This window comes from Magallana gigas, chromosome 4, assembly GCF_963853765.1.
Source record: "Magallana gigas chromosome 4, xbMagGiga1.1, whole genome shotgun sequence".
Taxonomy (NCBI): domain Eukaryota; kingdom Metazoa; phylum Mollusca; class Bivalvia; order Ostreida; family Ostreidae; genus Magallana; species Magallana gigas.
In genome coordinates this window covers 39207037-39226700 of record NC_088856.1, presented here as the reverse complement: position 1 = coordinate 39226700, position 19664 = coordinate 39207037, and the positions used below count along the sequence as shown (strand labels likewise).

The 19664-nt window shown below is 31.3% G+C and overlaps 1 protein-coding gene and 1 long non-coding RNA gene across 3 annotated transcripts; one reads left to right on the top strand and one right to left on the bottom strand.

Moving 5' to 3' along the window:
- Positions 1-1774: 1774 nt before the first annotated feature.
- Positions 1775-8737, top strand: LOC136274776 (uncharacterized). Its single transcript, XM_066082398.1, has 8 exons — positions 1775-1917; positions 4949-5479; positions 5772-5942; positions 6150-6467; positions 6548-6691; positions 6782-7120; positions 7320-7469; positions 7603-8737. Exons 2-8 carry the CDS (start codon positions 4984-4986, stop codon positions 7743-7745), a joined length of 1761 nt encoding a protein of 586 aa, XP_065938470.1. The 5' UTR covers positions 1775-1917; positions 4949-4983; the 3' UTR covers positions 7746-8737.
- Positions 8738-13704: 4967 nt separating this feature from the next.
- Positions 13705-16571, bottom strand: LOC136274775 (uncharacterized). Of its 2 annotated transcripts, XR_010713197.1 has the most exons (3): positions 16508-16571; positions 15221-15504; positions 13705-14505 (listed from the first exon to the last, which is right to left on the bottom strand). It is a non-coding gene; the product is annotated as an uncharacterized lncRNA (long non-coding RNA). The 2 variants fall into 2 exon arrangements; XR_010713196.1 differs by lacking the exon at positions 16508-16571 and having other exon boundaries at positions 15221-16493.
- Between the last annotated feature and the right edge of the window lie 3093 nt (positions 16572-19664).

The following is a 19664-nucleotide window of genomic DNA, read 5'->3' as shown; positions in this document are numbered from 1 at the left end:
ATACAGGTAATTCTCAAGTAAGGACAGGCTATAATTGTTATCACAACATAATTCACACCTCTTGTTATGAACGATATAAAACGACATAACGTCATAAAATTAATAAATAAAAATCCTAATAAAGCAAGCACGCTGTCTTGGCCGTGCATGCATAAAAGCAAGCACCGTCAGTAAAGCAATGTTTTTTAAACTTTAACTTAAATATTACTTTTAGAGTCACTACATGTGTTCAACTTCACAGTGTATTGAAATTGTATTTTAATAATTGTTCAAACTTTAAATTTTTGTTTGATTTCTTCAAATAATCAATTTGCTTGTCAAATCTCTGTATGGGGCCCCACTTTTACAAAAATTGCAGGTGACATGGGTCACAACATAGACAAATGAATTCGAAAAGTTTAGGTCCCCGTCGTTATATTCAAGTGTTTTCGGATGATTGAGATTACTAGTATTTTAGGTGCCAGCCTCCTTAATCAATATTCAATATATTAGACTTTCTGTCCATTTACCTATATATTAAGAGAGAGAGAGGGAGAGAGAGAGTGTGTGTGTGAGTGAGAGAGATATATTTCTGTTGTTGTAAATTCACATGTACGTTTGACTAACACTGTATTAGGAAACATTACTAACCGTCCATAATAACAAATTGAAATGAAATGTAATTTTTAAAAACAAACTTTGAACGAAGCGAAAAATGTTCATCCTATGATGTACAGTCTATTGGTATTTTAACAAAAGCCTACATATTGTTCCGAAAGAGAAATATCATAATCTTTTTCAGTTAATTTTCTTAAGATTACTGTTAAGTCACAAAGGAACACAGCATTTTTTTTGTAAAAGTTTTAGCATGTTATTACCCTGAGGATTCCCGTCATGTAGTCTATATGACGGTGCAGGAGGGCACAATAACAGTTACTCTAAATGGAATTCAGAGGTAGATGTACCAAATCAAACAATACCCTACTTTTTTCTCGCATTATCGCCGGTGTGAGATCGGTTTGTCCGGTGTGAGACAGCAGTGTGAGATTTTTCTGTCTTACACTGGTTATTAATACGCCGTTCTAAAACGTAAACAAACGTTGTCTGCTGTAGGAAAATACAATATGGTGGATTGAGATTATCCATTAAGTAATTCTTTTGCTTAATTTATTACAATATATCCTATTTTTAATTAAAAAACTGTCGTACGCTCTCATTTTGACTTGCACTATTTGAAGCATGCGGTGGGATAAACCGAAAGTAATCTTTTGAACGCATAGCCTCGTCCTAGACCGTGAATCTTGTCCCCTCTGTGGAATTTCACTATCCCACTCTCGTAATAATTAATGATTCTATTAATCTCTAAACGGATCTCCACGTGCTCGTTTTAAACTGACTCACTCTGAAAACCTTGTTTTGGGGTTTAATCCTCTCAGTTATGGCTGTTTGACACAAAATCATCTGACAGTCAGCTTACCAGTTGGTTCAACTTCGATCAACATGGACATGGTCAATTACGTTCGAAAGAGAAATTTAGACAATAGAAATCGGTAGTCTAACTGTGGAGTATAAGAAAAAATTTCACATTAATTCAACAATATACGTCTAAGCATTAAATCAACACCTGTAATCTAATCAGATATACTACTTAACTATGTTAATGAGGACCTATTTAGAAAAAGCAATACATGATTTTCCTACATATGTTACGAATGAAAATATTTTGATATTGCATCTTGATTCTCATTATTCATGTTGTTTTTTTTTTCATCCATGTTAATATGAGTGCATTTAGGGTCATATGTGAGACAAATGAGAATCATTCTCTTCACCGGATGTTGTTTTAATTAAAAACAATAGGAAAGTACTTGCAATGTACGATGTAATTCAAAGTGGGAACTTTTATTACACGTACACAAACCACATGGTGCAGGACTGGTATGTTTTAGTCAATATGAATTATTTTATTCTTCCTCTTTTGTCTTTAATATTAGGAAAATTTATACATATTTTATTTATTTGATTTAATGTAGTGTGTGATATTTAGGCTATGTTATTTAAGTTTTAATGGTAACTTCTTTGTAAAATAATCTTATTCTCAAGTTTTACAAATACAATTATTCCGTTGGACTTTAACTTTTAAATATGTATATGTAAGCATTTATCAAACATATGTTATTAAAGATTTAACAGCTCACAGAGACGAGGCACCACCTTTATATGACCAATTAACCAAGTTATATGAAATAGTAGTTAATAATCTTATTAAAATATGCTACTGTATGTTACAATATTGTATTATTTCATAAAATACAATACCGTATCATGTCATATTATACAATTTTAATCGATTTCACGCCATATAATTGTACCGTGCAGTTATGAACACCTATGCATTGAATATAGCATTTGGTATGCCAAGAATAAAGTTTTAGAAGAATACATTATTATTTAAGTTATTAATTACAAATCATTAAATTCATGACCAAAGTCATATATTGCATTTAGATAACGCAATTTTTTTTTATTAAAATGGCTGAGTGGTTAAAACACCAGATCATAGGTAACCTTATAGAACAAGGCCCTTTAGGTTGAAGGTTCGATACCACCAAGATTTGGGGCAATAGTATTGTTTTCTTATTATTCCTATTATTTTTCAAAATATTCAAAACTGCATATAGTAAAATATTGTTTTTTGCAAACTTGTATTATAAAAATATCAAATAGATTAAAATGAAAAAAAAAATGAATTTGTACATTAACGATTGAATCAATGGACATCTTCACATCTCCTTTGAATAAACTAGTCCTAGTAATCACTCTATGTGCATCATTTTAATGTTAACTTGATTGATACACTTTTTTACTTATAAGGTCAAGATCTAGTAAATGGAACGTGCCTAAAGGCTCATGAAATTAAAGATAAAAATTCTTTTAACGATGCTTCATTACTATATTAGATTCTTTGTCTCGTAGGGTTTACAGTGGCTAAAGATTTTTGTGAACACAATGATAAATAATGTTTTAAACAACCATTTTCTATAAAATATGAAGGATTAAAGTAACAATTCTAGGAGTCTTGTCCATTTTTGACTAATGAAATATATCTAGAATGCCTATAGTCTCTCATAAAACAGCATTAAACAACCTCTTGACGTCCTTTTTAAAATGATGTCAAATTGAATATAGGTCCCGGGATCAATTTTCCCGTGATTAAATATAGAATGTCAAAATAATGTCTTATATTCTACATAATTTTTTTAAAGCCTTAAAATACGGAAAATGATTCATCAAATCAATTATGGCGTCATAATGGTTCTAGCACCTAAAAGACTTCTGGAATCATTTGCTAGATCTTGACCTTAAACTTTTACAACCAATTCTTTTTATCTGATAATTTTGTTTTGAAATGTATAATTATTTAATTAAAACATGCCTTATCATTACATTTCTACGTTGCTTTTTAAGAGTCTCTAATTGTTTAATCAGTTGTATCTATTTTTAGTAGTATTTGTAATTTCCTCATTTATATATAAAACAACATTGGATTTTAAGCGTTATCCGTACACTTCCTGGTTTATAGAAAGCACTTGTGATACGAAGGAGTGTTTCCGTTTACTGCATGATTAAACGCAGAGCAATTCCGATACATATTAAGAGAATTTCCTTTTTTTTAATTTCTACTTGACGAGTAATTAGCACAGATCAGTTAAAATGTTTACATCAAATTAACACTTTTATCACATTGCTAAAGAGCTGCTTGAGGAATAATTTATGTATTCCGATGTAGCCGCAAAAAGTGATTCCCCCAAGAACGATGGTTGGGGGTCAAATTTCTTCGTATTTTTACATTGAAGACCTGTACTTATAAGTCTTCCTTTAGGTTTATCAAATAACCCAATCACATAGAAATACAATCAACACTTATACACAGAAATTTTAAACACAATATCACGGTACATGTACAGGTGCATGTGGTAAGCAAAAGATTATGTCAAATATGTTTTTCGGATTGGTCCTAATATATAAATATAAAATTTATGGCTTAATGATGAGGATTTAAGATGTGGAGAATGTAAAAGTTGATTCATTTGGCGATTAAAAAAAAAGAATGTTGTTCGATTAGCGTCTACCAGTATATTACATGTTTGCTTCAATATGCGATTAAGATTTTGCAACGTGACGTCATAATTAAAGACTACGTTAAAATTGCATGTGTCGCCTAAAGTTTTTTTTTCAAACATGTTAAAGCAGAATTCTCTTATTCATTTGTACAGATTGACACACCTATCAACCATCAATTATGCAGATTACAGGCCAAAAATATTTCATCCGCCAATTTTCAGTTCACTCAAACCAACGCTTTGTTTTAGTATCAGCTGCAGCCTAAAGCAAGAAATTAAATGTGACCTAGTAGATCCAAAACTAGTAAACGGCTACATTTTTAATGGAAAAATGTAGCTTTTGTCCAAACCAATTAAATTTTTTAAGCATTCAAAATTGAACCCTAGGTGACATTTTCGACCTCCACAGATGACTTAATAAAAATTCCAAAAGTATGAATTATTTTATTGCTTTGCTTGAAACTTTTCCTCCTGCGTAGTAACAGTATTGTGTTGTGTGACTCACAGCTAGGCCTATAATGTAGAAAAGATTAAAAATTTACTAATAGACTGGGTAAAAACATGATACAAAAATCGTGTTTTCTATCCCCTTTACAAGACTCGGTAATAGAAAACACACAAATCGTTGGATGAAACCCTTATATCATCACAAATCATAAGATTTCTATATATACAGTTTTGATATATTATCAATAAAAGACGTGTTTAGCAAATCAAATTGTGCGCACAGGAATTGAATAAATTGTAGACAATGTTTAGATCTTTAAAGTATTTCATGTATTTATCATCCGAAAGAGGTAACTACTTCTTTGTGATTGATTCATTGTCTGTACATTTCATTTCAGAAATTTTTGTTTAAAAAACTGCTATTTCTTGAGGAATGGACCGAAGTGAGAACGAGTTTAAGCTGATCCGTAATTTTGAGACATTAAAAAGTCATTTCAGAATTAACTGTGTAAAATTCCTGGTACAAGTCGTAGAACAGTTGTATGATAAAGATATCACAAGCCTAAAGGAAAGTAGAATATTCCGGTTGCTTGATCAGAAGTGCCAGGAAGAAATATCAAAAAAGAATAACTTTGTCTTGAGCCTTCCTGCGCTATGTAATGTTTTTGAGAACATGAACGAAAATGAATACAAAGCTAAAAGCACCCACTTGCCTTCAACCTTTAGATATCAGACTTTTATTGAAAATGTTCTGACACTAAAGAACTTGTGGAAAACGCACATAGTTGATAATGACGATGAAAAAATATCTTCAGAAAAAATGCAACAGTTGAGTGATCATTTGAAATGTGTTTCAAAGGAAATGGCTTCACAATTTCCCGACATTGGGAAGAAATATGTAGAAAGTGTTCTGCAACTTCAGAAAGACGGTAAATAAAAAATATTTTATGAAAACAATTATATTTAAATTTTTAACCGGTAATATTTTATTTAGGGCTTGGAGTGCAAGTCACTGTCACCTATCATTATATGATTGAAAATTAAAAAAAACAACAAAAAGCAAGATGCAATAGGGATTATTTGTTACATATTCATGCTTTTATATATATATATATATATATATATATATATATATATATATATATATATATATATATATATATATATATATATATATATATATTTATATTTATATATATATATATATTACTATTTCAATAGAAAATGAGAAAGAGGTTTTTGCTTCTCAATTTGGAAATACAAATTCAATAATTATCCAAGATGGCGAACAAACAATCTACGTTGAGCAATTTGGAAATGACAATAAATTGATTGTTCAGCTTGAAGATAGGACACAACCGAGACTTTTGGAGCTTCGATCGGGTGGGAAAGGTCAGGATTGCCATAATTTTAATTTATGTTTTTCACATGACATTAAATGTACTTCCATGCATAAATGTACATAAATATCATTTTATTCTGCTAATATCGTCAATTTATTGTCTTTTCATATATATAAAAGGGAAGCCATTTTAGGTCAATAGCAATGCATATTTTTTTTACTTATATCATATAGTTGAGGAGTTTTGTTACTTTCAGTGAACCTACGGATAGTTTTGAAATCCATCACCACCTCTGCATGGGAGATATTTACAGAAAGGATAACGGCAATTGATCTTTCTGATTTAAATTCTGACCCAGTGCTAAAAGAAGCGGGAATCACAGTTAACACTATAGAGAGAGGGTGTGTTGTTGTGAGTCTCACAACTGCTTATGGAGTCCCTATCAAGACCTCTCTCACGAAACTTTTTGCTGTATTATTTCGAGTTCTGAAATTTGAGTTAACACTGCGAAAATGCAATGTTTCGGAGCTAAATATTAGTGGATACGTTTACTGTCCAGAGAGGTTTTACGAAGGTAACACATTTTTTTGCTTAAAATACTAAACAATAGGTTTTTTTTTAACTTTTTGTTTTTTAAAAAAGCTTTTATTCCAGGACAAGACTCAGATAAATGTCAACAATTACCTATCATTCGTCATCTCTCATGGAAAAACTTGACTACAATCTGTGATATAGATATAGATATATACGTCACCAATCTCATGAAGATCCTTATTCAAAACGGATTTTCAACTGATGGTAGGTAGCCACAAATTACATATCGATTTGCTGTATTTTAAAGTAAAAAAATAATAATAATACTTTTGCTGTAATTCTATTATACTGCAGTTGATGAGCAACTTGACGTCCAAATCAGATGGGATATCGGTGAAAGCGTGGATAAAGGCATGCCTTCGTGTCAAATCCCAGCTTCTGTTGATGCAACTCTATTGCTACCAGACGAACTCAAAACATTACAGTTGGATTTAAGACACATAATACAAAGTGAAAAAGCAATACGTTTAAGATTCAAATGTACTGGAAAATTTGGCTATCTGAAGTTAGTTCAGGAAGAAGGAATATTATACACTATCACAAAGATGCTTTTCCAAAACGTGTTGGCATCACACGTACAATTATGCATTTTGCTGGATACCAACTATGTTCATGACTCCGATATTGGTCATGGTAAATTTATGTATTCAGATATTACTATTTAAAGTAATACGTTATATCTATAATGCAACTACGTAATGAAACTAACAAATACAACTGCTGCAATTAAATGTAGGAATGTACAATTATCTTTAAATGTGATATTTAAATATCATACGCTCAACAATTGACTGAAACTTTAATTAATTTATATTGTCTTTCTCTTTAAAAGGTGTTGTTTTGCATCTGTCTAAATTTTCGGGTGAGGTAACCAGCGGATTTTTATCAAAAGTAATTAAGACGGTGTTAGAAGGAAAAGAGGTCTCGTCGATGGAAGACGGTGAAAATTTAAAAGTCAAAGCAATTCTTGAATACGAAGATGGTATTACTTTAAATAATAGATTAGTATTTATTATAAATAGCAAAAATCTTTTTTATTTATTTTTTTTTTCTGTAAATGTAAAAGCTTGGTATTTGTTATCGTAATCAACAAGACATTTTTATCTTATTCATAGCATCTGATGAAGAATCTCCGCCTCCTACAAAACGGAGACAAAATAGTAAAAAGAACGGAAAGTATTACGACAAAATGGACACATCAGATGATTCAGTTGAACAGGTCTCAAGTATGGGCCTAAAGTTCTCCCTTTATATGTAGTCTTTATTTTGATGTCCTGAAGAAGGGACGGGTTGTCCCGAAAATTTGACAATATTTTACTTTATTGTCCGTGTCGTTGGTTATTTTAGTGCTTTTTTATAGCTCATCTTATATATATATGAGAGATAAAAAATTGTATATACTATGTGTTTTAGATATTTTACATATAATTTAAAAAAAATCAAATTAAAAAAAAAGGTTTCACTGGCGATTGAGCCCTTGTCGCTCGAATTGATGACCACTGTCTTTTTTTCTGTATAGTGTACTGATATTTATATTTTTTTCTTAAAGTAATTTTATGAAGAATATGATTTGGTTAGAATTTCAATTATCATAGAGATTATAAATTTCGGACAATAGCCATTTTGTTTGTGACCATTGCTGGGGGAAGTTCAGAAAACTTTTTTAAGTAAAATAATTGTACTGCTACTATATAGTATTGAATGTAAAGTAAGTTTTATTTATCAGTAATTATCAAAGTATTTATTGTATCACAGTTGAGAGCATATGTTGAAATTATTAAGAAAGTTTACAAAGTTTAAAGGTTTCAAAGTGAATTTGTATTCATGATTTGAATACAGACTAATGTTTGAAAAGGGTACAGTAATATTGATTTTATATGCATTTTTCTACAATCTTAAACATGTATATTTTGCATAGTTACATGTCTAAATGGTTTGTTCAGATATTACCTACCAGTACATGTAATTGTACAGTTGTGTTTATACAGTTCCTTTCACCCTTATTTAGGGTAGGTACTTGTGTACTTGAGAAATTATTGATTATGTCATTTACATATTGTCATAGTATGTTTTTAATCCCCAACTTTAACTTTTAGAATTCAATATTGTAGTAGCTTTATTTCTTTCTATGGCCATCATTTATAAAATATAATATAAAGGCTGTAACTAAAGTAGAAAAACAATATATTGTAATTGAACACACACACACACACACACACACACACACACACACACACATATATATATATATATATATATATATATATATATATATATATATATATATATGAGTGTGTGTGTGTGTGTGTGTCATTATAGTAATTGAATTAATTGTGATGCTTTATTACTGTGAAGTGTATATATGTATTATGTTTTGTAGGAGCGTCACCATTTTAATAGATAATAAACAAAAGTCAAACCACCAAACTCGTTATATATATATATATATATATACGAGGGTTGTTGTAATAGTTCGCGGACAAGTTCAATTGTGAGCGGACAATTTGCATGATACCAGCAAAACTTTTATTTTAAAATGCACCATAAAAATGTACAGCTTATTAATTATGATAAGACATGCTTCACTGAGCATGTCAGCTTTTAATATTCTTATATTTTGTAAGCATTTCTACTTAATAATAAAATGTACCGTTTAAACGAATATACGATATTTCATATAACGTTAAAATACCTTATAAAGGTCATCTTGTGAAAGTTTCAATTAAACTGAAGAATTTCTGAAAATTTTATCACCGAATATGGACGACAATTAAGTCAAAAATGTTACCGTCAATGGGCATCTTCGAGAACCGGGCCTTCATTAAATTTTGTATTCAAGCAGGAAAATTTCCGTTGATACCAAAAGGTTCTTTGATGCTGCTAGAGATGGACCATCATTGTCAAGAATAATGGTTAGCAAATCGAATCAGATAATCAGATGTTTTAAGATGGAAGGACTGATACTTTGAGCTCTTCCTGCAACCCATACCCCCCACTACCTTGAAAAAGCGTAATAGGTTTGCCTTTAAGTTGTTTGACGTCACATGGCATCGTGGAAATATGAAATGGCGCTCCATAAATCTACAGCATACATACTAAAAATTTCTGTATTATTTTGAACAAATTATCAAAATGGTATGATTTTTTGCATACTTATTTTCAATTGACACTCATTTAATAAGACATACGTCATCCTACAAAATACACAGTAATTTTTCCTTAAATCCCTTTGTCCGCAAACTTTTCTAGCAACCGTCATAATAGCGTTAGCAAAGTCTTTGGGGTTGATGTCACAATATTGGCGTATTTTTGAAGCATTATAAATATCAATTAAATAAAAACAATTTAATTTAACACAAACATTAAAATGGTACACGGATGTTATAATAAACTGTTCAATTTAGGTTTATATGTTCTAATCAAATGTTTTTCTTTTTCTCGTCTTTCAGAAGACTCGCACATTTTATAAAAAGGGATATCAGTAAAAGATTTCGTTCCCGTAATGTATTTCCTGTTTCTCCAATAGAAAGTTCTCCACAACCAGAACATGTGATTACATAAATTAAAATTTTGTAATAGCATGAAATGTTATTGTTGATTGTGAACTCTTTCCCACTAAAGTTGAAATTTTTGTCCTGTTTTGATATACGGGCAGGTACCACACCGTGGATCTTGGCATTTGGTTTCTTTGTAATCGGCTTTTCTGTGAAATTTGACTTGATAAGAATTCTTCTTAGATTCTCTGGTTGTCTTTTACTGTTAATAAACTTCTTCTGTTTTTCAAATATTTTAGAAAGGGTTTCATCCGTCTTCAAGACTTCGTTAAGATGTTTAACTGTAGGAGTAACGTTTGGATTTCTCGGGTTATATGTTGTTACTAATGGTATTATGCATTGGGTTTTGTTCCATCGAATGGGATTAAGTAAATCTTTTCTATCTAATTTTTTACATTTCTCAATGGCGTCATCGAAAATTTTTTCTGGATAATTTCGTTTCATCGGGAACTGTTTCAGTTGATGTAATCTCTGTATTTTTACAGGCTTACTGTTGACTATGGTACATATCTTTCTTGCTAAATTATCAGGTATGGCTTTTTTGTATGCCGTGGATGACACGAGTTAAAATGTAAATACTGGTGTGTATCAGTCGGTTTGTAAAATATATCGGTCATGATGACCTCGTCTTGTTTAGTCAGTAGAATATCGAAGTACGAAATACGATCAAGACTTTCTGTAAATTTGTTGTCTGGATTAAGTTCATTTAATATTTCTTTAATAGTTTTCAGGTTGACATCTTCTGAATTCCAGACTATAAAGCAATCGTCGAGGTATCTGTTCCAGTTTGTTAAGATATATTTTCCAGTGTCCTCCTCAAATGTCTGGTTAACTTTTTTGTCCTTCGTTTCCTCCAAATATCATAGGGCTAACGTCGTATATGTTGGAGCCATTTTGGTCCCCATGGCGGTCCCCTTGATTTGTCTAAAGTGTTTACAATTAAATGTAAAAGTATTGTTCGTAAGAACGATTTCCACAGCTTCTAAAATAAAATCTTTTAGGAAAAGGTTGTTTATTTTCTCTGGATTTTTATTTACCCAAAATTAATTGCTTTAAGTCCCAGAGAACTTGATATGTTACTATACAAATTGATAACATCAAGTGTAACAAATTTGCTGTTTTCCTCAGTTTTTTGGTAAATGACGGAGGAAATCCCGGTCACCTTGAACGTAGCATTTGACTTTACTAAACTATGCTTTTAAAATAAGGTCTGATAAACTGCTGAGTCTTTGAGTTGGTGCTGAAGGACCGCCTTCTATTGGTCGGAAAGAGATATCACTTGGATTTGGACAATGGATGGGTTTTAATTGCCTCCTTGGTTTGTTCTGATTTGTGTAATTTTGGAAGACAGTAAAAGTTGCTCTCTCTTAAAATTCAAAATTTGTTAAGTAGGCTCCCTCCTTATCTGTTAAATTTGATGTTGTTTTATGTCGTTTCAACAGATTTTTTATTTTTTGCATATCAATTTTCTTGTCGACATTTCTTTGTAATAGACAGTGTTTGACAGCATGTTAATCATATGCTCTTCGTAAAAATTAGAATCCATTATGACAACTGCACCACCTTTGTCCACTTCTTTAATCACAATTGATTCATCGTTTGACAGTGATTTTAAGGCTGTCCTTTCCTCGTTATTTAAGTTGTATTTAGTGTTTTCATTGTTGGTGTTACTATTCAGAGTAAAATGATTAAGAGTATGACAAATAGTATCTAAAATTTCATTTTTACCCTTTTTAGGATTAAAGTACGACTTGTTTCAATTGTACATGACAGGTACCAGGCTTGGGGTAATGCTAAATGTAATGGTAATGCATTGCAATGCATTACATGTTTTCAAAGTAATGCTAGTAATGTGTAATGCCACAAAATTAGCATTACAAGTAATGGTAATGTAATTCATTACTTTCCAAAATCTAGTGTAATGCTGGCATTACATAGCAATACTTTGCATTGCTATGCTTATTTATGCATGCTCACTTTAAAAAATGTGATGAATAAATGAATAGTTGAAATTGAATTTGATTAAATTTATTTTTGAAGAAAAAAGATATAATTCTTGAGATAAAAATGTTCGTTTTTGAATTGTTAATATTACTAAATATAACATCACAATTTCATAACATTTTTTAAGAGTGTTGTTATTAAGAGTTATTGATCATTTAAACAATTTACTCCAATTAGTTTGCACTTCAATAAGAAATGTGTCAACAACACACTATACCCCCAGGATAATCTAAGTATCAAAACAATATATTGTTATATGAAGTGCTAAACACCCCAATCCCCTTCCCTTCCCAATAGAATAGGAGACAGACATACACCTTTAAAAGCAAAATGAATGCACTGTCCATCCATGATGAAAATCAATATCACTTCCAATATTATAACCCATTTGAAAATAATGTTACTTATTCTCTCTCTCTCTCTCTCTCTCTCTCTCTCTCTCTCTCTCTCTCTCTCTCTCTCTCTCTCTCTCTCTCTTGTATATTAAGTACACTGTACATTAGTTTGGACTGATAGAAAATACAAGATTCATGTATTTTTTCTATTATTTTCAAACTAACAGCCCCGGTGAGGATGCAGTTAAAAGATGAACCCTTTGAAACTTCGATCATAAAGTGCAACAGCAATTTTTTGTCTTAAAGTGTCCTCAGTAGAAAGAAATACGATTAAAATACTGTATCTTAAGAAATATAACTGGGAAAACCATCTGTTTATGAATTAATACAATTTAGTGTCTAAAATTATAAAGATTTGTGTAATCTCAGGAAATATCTCTATTTAGCTTTTAATAACCGCAACATTATTCCATAAATTATTTTTTGTTATGCATGTAATTCTGTGTCTCTATTTCGTATCAAACATTTTAGCATGCCAAATGTCTATAAATATCATTTTACTTATGTAATATGTTGTTCATAATGCCACAAGATGATTATATATTGAGCAAATAATTAAAGAATTACTCTTGTATAGTCATTGAATTTGAACCTGATACTGACCATGGACCTGTAGATATGTTAAAGAGTGTTTTATATTTGAAACATTTGCAAAAACTCTTTATTAGCTTTACCTTTTTTTTAAACAAAGTAATGGTTATGGTAATGCATTACTTAATTTTACTCATGTAATAGTAATGCATTACTTCAAGAAAATCAAGTAATGGTAATGGTAATTTAATGCCAAAATTCATGAAGTAATGGTAATGTAATGCATTACTTTACAATGTAATTCGCCCCAAGCCTGACAGGTACATGTATGGTTTTTAAAAAAAAATCAAAGTACTGAAAGTACTGATAGGCGTAAGCATGATTGCAAGTTGTCAATGTCATAGTGTTATTACAACTATTTTCTTTTTAAGAATTAGTTTGATAACATAAAACACTATTCTAATATGTCATAAGGTATATACATGTAGTAAATGTGGAAATACTCTGTTACTGCACCAGATTAGTCTGGATCATGCCTTAAATAAAGATTCAATGAGAAGAGCAATTTAAACATCAAAACATTTGTTTTGTGAAGTACATTCGTATAACAGTTGATACTTATATGCAAGCTGAAATTACAGGAATACATTTTCATTTATTATGCCGATTTATTAAAAATGTTCATTTTGATATCAAAATGATGAAAGAATATTATAGATTTAGTAAACTGAACTTCTGAAACTGTAGTATTTTATTCTTTACAATAATGTTTCACAAAAATGCAGAAGTTACATTTGTACATCACTTGATTACAGTATTTTACAGAATCAAGTAGTATGTGTGTCACTTTGCTTACCTGAGAAGCAATAGCCATTGAGAAATCAGCTTCATAGAATAATACACAAAATATCTGGACAATGTGTTGTAAAAAAGGTATTCAATAAAGAGATTTTGATGTTTTCTTAATATATTCTCAAGTTTAACAGTAACAGAATGATTTCAAAGTCATTTTATATGTGGAGAATTGCAGACCTCTAATTGATCCTCAGATTGCAGTTCATATATTTTGTTGACAAATGTTCAAAACTTAGAAAGAATGTATTTAGTTACTGTACTGTATACCAAACACATTTCACAAAGATCAAACATATATGCAAATGTTGAGAATTACAATACAATGTAAAAGCCCAGTAATTTATGGATAACTATATATTGATATTCAATAATGTACAAATTATGTGTCCTTTACAATTGCTTCATATTGTACTGTCAAATCACAGGTCTCTAGTATTGAAGACATTTGAACTTTTAACTTTTAAGTTTTTATTTTAATACTAATGGACTCTTCAAGAGAACTTCCACCATTACAGAACATAGACTTTCAAAGAATCCCTTTATGGCTGCATGCTGTAATGGTGTTTTTGGAAAGCGTGTTATCCTGGAGTGTGCCATTTGTGGTAACAACAATTTCAATTCACTAGTGTTGTTTTGCATCCATTATACCAATGAAAACTGTCTCTTTCAGCAGGATATTCTAAAATGTGTTGATGAAAAATGAATAATGGATATGTTATCAAGCAATATTTCATTACAATATACTTGACCTCCAATAAAGAAAACATGGATTTAAAAAAAAAATTAATCTATAAAATATTTTGAATTCATATGTGTTTTACCTTAAATAATTTATTTTCAAAAGTATACATGTATTTTGCAAATAAAGGATGAGATATATAAGAAGATCACACAATATGAATTATCAATAATTGTAAGGTTATTTTGGTATATTACATACAAGTAATGGAAAATATAGTGATTGAACTGTAAATGAAAGTTTAATTTTTTTTCTCCAAAATTCTTCAGTTTTTAATTGCATTTAGTACAAGAATATTTACTATATTATTAAAGATATGACAACAAGATATCTGTGAGTCAATGCTCACTAGTGATACCCCTGCTCTGATGTGTATACAAAAAGCATAGTTAACATTACATGTAATGGGAAGTTGACATTAAATATTTTGAAAAAATCCTACCGAATGGCATACCTTAACAAAGACTGAGTTAAAATTTCAAGCATCTGCTATTGTTGCTGAGATATCTTTGACAAAATTTGTTTTATAGACAAACAGACACACAAGGGTAAAACAATATACTCCCTCTCCTTCCGAGTATGGGTATAATTAGTTCATACTTAAACAAAAAAACCACGGGGAATATTGTATTTAAATTTAGTTGTATTTACTAACCTTGAAAATGGCGTTAAGGCCATTAAGATGAGGATTCCAGCATATTTCAGATGCCCTGCTTCCATTTAGAAGTTGCAAACGTGCAATGTTTGTCCCTCTTTAAAAGTGCTAAACTGGGGAGCCAACACGGCATTTTTATAGCATCCGTCTTTTTCTTTGTTTTGCTTGAATTTAGCTGTGCAACCAAATTTAGCAACTCTCCCCTTCACCAGAGATGAAGAATGATGTTGAGCTCTCATTGTCTCCTCTTGTCAGTTAATGTTAATCAGTTTCTTGACATTCATCTGAAAGAACATATACATATAGAACAAATAGATTTATGTTAGGTTATTATCTATAATCATTGTCAGGTATATAATTGAGTCTTTTTGGAATTGCAATTAATCATGAACATGGTAGATCAAAGATATACTGGTATATAGTCCAAGTTCTCATGAATTGGAAATTTTAAAATTTAAAAACAAAAGATGCAGTCATCAAAATTATCATATAAATTATGATGTAGAGAAATTTCCATAGGAAATTTTAGTCACTTTTATTATAGAGTAATGATAAGGTAATTCTGAGATACAAGTAAATACAGTAGGTAAAAAGATAAATCATATTAATTTTTTTTAAATGTTCAATTAAATATCTTTGCAATTAATAGCCTATCTGGAATATTCATTATATCAACCAATGAATTGTATCTTGTATAATACTTAAAAGCTATATTTGAGATATTTTTAGAGAAAATTCATTTGCATTATTCATGAGTCATTTTTAAACCAAGCTGAATATTGTAATTTTTTGTAAGCAAAATGAATAAACCCTATATCAAACAGTGCAGTTCGTAACAAATTACAAAATCACCATATGAACATATAGATCTGCAAAGATGTCACAAAATATTAAAGGTTTAAAAAAAGGAAATGTTATCTTCCTTTATATGCGATTCCATTGTGCTAAATTTTAATCTTTCAAGATATCCTGTAGGCCTCGCCTTGTACAGTATTCATAACAAAAGACCGACATTTCAGAATTATCGATGAATGCCTAACACAAACAATATAAATTCTTTCATAAAATTTATCTACTTATCTGAGATTTCTCTGATTCTAACCCTCGCTTTTATATTGTGACATGTCTCCTCCGCGCGTCACAATATACAAGCGCGGATTAGAGTCAGAGGAATTTCGGATTAAGAAAGTAACAGCTCCTCGATCAAGATTATTGTAACATGAAAATCTAAAATGATGAGGCAAACGTTTATACAATGAGAAATCACACATTAATTACCTAACTTACCTTACGTATGTCGAAGATGGACAGTCACCAGTTGTTCTCAACGTGGGTTTGTTGATAAAATTTTACACCGCATAACGTACGTAATGCAGTATTGTCTGAGATTACTATGCGAAACGTTGGTATGTTTACAAATAATTTATAGGCATTGTATCATTCAAATAATCTTTTTTAAATAGATTTGTACACACCCTTGTTTTTTTTAAAAAGCATTCATTACCTGTTTCCCTATCATTTTTTCCTTCTGTACTCATAAACACGCAATTTCAAATTTAACTATTTTTTTCCTCGGAATTTCATCTACAGGCATCAGACTCCGTGCTTATCCTTTGTTTATGTCGCATACCATCGCAAGAGTTATCGTTCGTTCCTGTACTATCAAAAACGTAATTTATCTACCACTTGCTATCTTTGCTATAGGCATTTTCAATGGATAATTAAAAACGATGAAGTAAAAATTTAGAGACATACATGTACCACAGTTCTATTATCAGAAACGATGTTTAAAAGGGGTCGAACAGTGGTGGGGGGTATAGAGTTGTGTGCCCTTAGTTTAAATAACATCCGATAGTTTACCATGAAAAAGGGCAGGAATTTGACCTATGACGTAGAAGGTCATAAATGCAATTGCAATAGGCGCTTCCGCCTAATAAAATCATCGACAAAATACAAAAACAATTTTTTGTGACAAACTATTAATCATGCCCAGAATATTTGAGTGGTAGCAAGGTTTCATTGGAATCCATGTCCATGCACGTTGTATCGGTGTTGCAGGTGGGGAAGGGGGCACCAATCTTATCGGAAATATTGTCAAACTAACAACATACCAAACAAAAACAAAACATCTCCGTTAAACTTTGAAAGTGTTATCAGTAGGTGGAAGGGGGTTTGGGGGGTTTGGGGGGAGGGGGGGGGGGGGTGTGAAGTTTACCTTAAACTTCCATTTCAATGTTGATTTTGGTTATGCCAATACAATTATTTATTTGCATGGTCCCATAAAAGGGGAGCTTCGAAATTAAACTTTCTATATACATGTACATAAAGAGAACAAGAGGCCCAGGGGCCACATCGCTCACCTGAGCAACATTTGCCTTAATTCTGATCAAATTAGTATTACAGTATCAAAATATCTTGACAACTGAGTACAGTAGATCTTGCTAAAAAAAATTGAAAATCTGCCAATTTTTATCAACCTCTTATTTTTTTGGTAAATACCAAGCCCATTTTGTTGTTGTACCTGTAAGAAGATTTTTCTCTATTCCTATATACCCCCCCCCCCCATTTCATGGCCCCATTTTTCTCTAGGTTATCATGGTTTCATCAGACTTAAATCTGCATAACCTTTGCTTTCACACTAAGTACTGAGTTTTGAACCGAACACTTTCCCAGAATAGTTTTAAAGATTTTCTCTTTATATTCCTATGTAAAAATTCAAACTGCCATCACGGTCCCGCCCTACCACTAGGGACTGTGATTTTGCAAACTTGAATTTACACTACCCGAGGATGCCTCTACACAAGTTTAAACCCTTTCTGAAGATTTTTTTAAAGAAGATTTTTAAAGATTTTCTCTTTATATTCCTAAATAAAAATTCATCTCCCATTGTGGCCTCACCCTACCCCTGGACTATTATTTAAACAAACTTGAATCTATATGATCTGGGGATGCTTCCACTCAAATTTGGGCTTTCCTGGCCAAATAGTTTAGAGAAGAAGACTTTTAAAAAATTTCTCTATTTATAAATATCCATCCCCCATTGTGACCCCGCCCTACCCCCAGGGACCATGATTTGAACAAACTTGAATCTACACTTCCTAAGGATGGTTACATGCCAATTTGAGATTTCTTGGCCAAATATTTTTGAGAAGAAGATTTTTAAAAGATTTCCTCTATATATACCTATATAAATCTTGATCCCCCAATTGTGGCCCCACCCTACCCCCGGGGACCATGATTTGAACAAACTTGAATCTATACTATCTGAGGATGCTTCCACTCAAATTTGAGCTTTCCTGGCCTAATAGTTTTTCAGAAGAAGATTTTTAAAGATTTTCTCAATATACTCCTATGTAAAACTTGATCCCCCAATTGTGGCCCCACCCTACCCATGGGAACTATGATTTGAACAAACTTGAATCTACACTACCTGAGGATGCTTCTATTTTAATTTGAGCTTTCCTGGCCTAATAGTTTTTGAGAAGAAGATTTTTAAAGATTTTCTCTATATATTCCTATGTAAAACTTGATCTCCCAATTGTGGCCCCACCCTACCCCCGGGGATCATGATTTGAACAAACTTGAATCTACACTACCTGAGGATGCTTCCATTTCAATTTGAGCTTTTCTGGCCTAATAGTTTTTGAGAAGATTTTTTAAGATTTTCTCTATATATTCCTATGTAAAACTTGATCCCACAATTGTGGCCCCACCCTACCCCCGGGGACCATGATTTGAACAAACTTGAATCTACACTATCTGAGGATGCTTCCACTCAAATTTGAGCTTTCCTGGCCTAATAGTTTTTGAGAAGAAGGCTTTGGCTCAGGTGAGCTAAAAAAGGTTAAGTTTACAATACAATAAGTTGTTAAAGTTGGTTTCTGGAGGAAGAGACTTTGAAAATTTTCTTAATAAATATTGACAATTTTTTTTACTGTTTTAATCTTTAGTTTTTAAGATCTGTGTACAAACATAGAATTGTGAGCAAATCTCTGTATCTTGCTTATAATTCGAAGCTTAACACTCAACAATTAAAACACAAGAAACATGCACTATAACAAATAAAGAACACAATTTATTTTTTCGAAATGAATCATATATATACATGTACATGTATATACCTACATATTTCCGACAGCGATATCAAACTCTATTTAAACTGAATAAACTCGAGAAAATGCCGAGCATCTCAACAAAACCTATTGCATTAATCTACCATTACGCAAAATATAATGCCGAATTTCCGATAGAATGAATTGTATTTCAGTACTTTTTTGATACATCAGATTTTGCTTAATTTGCGCAGGTAAACAGTTAACTGTTTGGTTTGATTTACCGAAGTCTCTGTTTGATTTGATACGTAAAAATCACGAAATACAGACGACAGTTCCCAGGTTATAAAGCATAAATAATGAAAACGAAACGAAAATCAGAACAAGCTAAC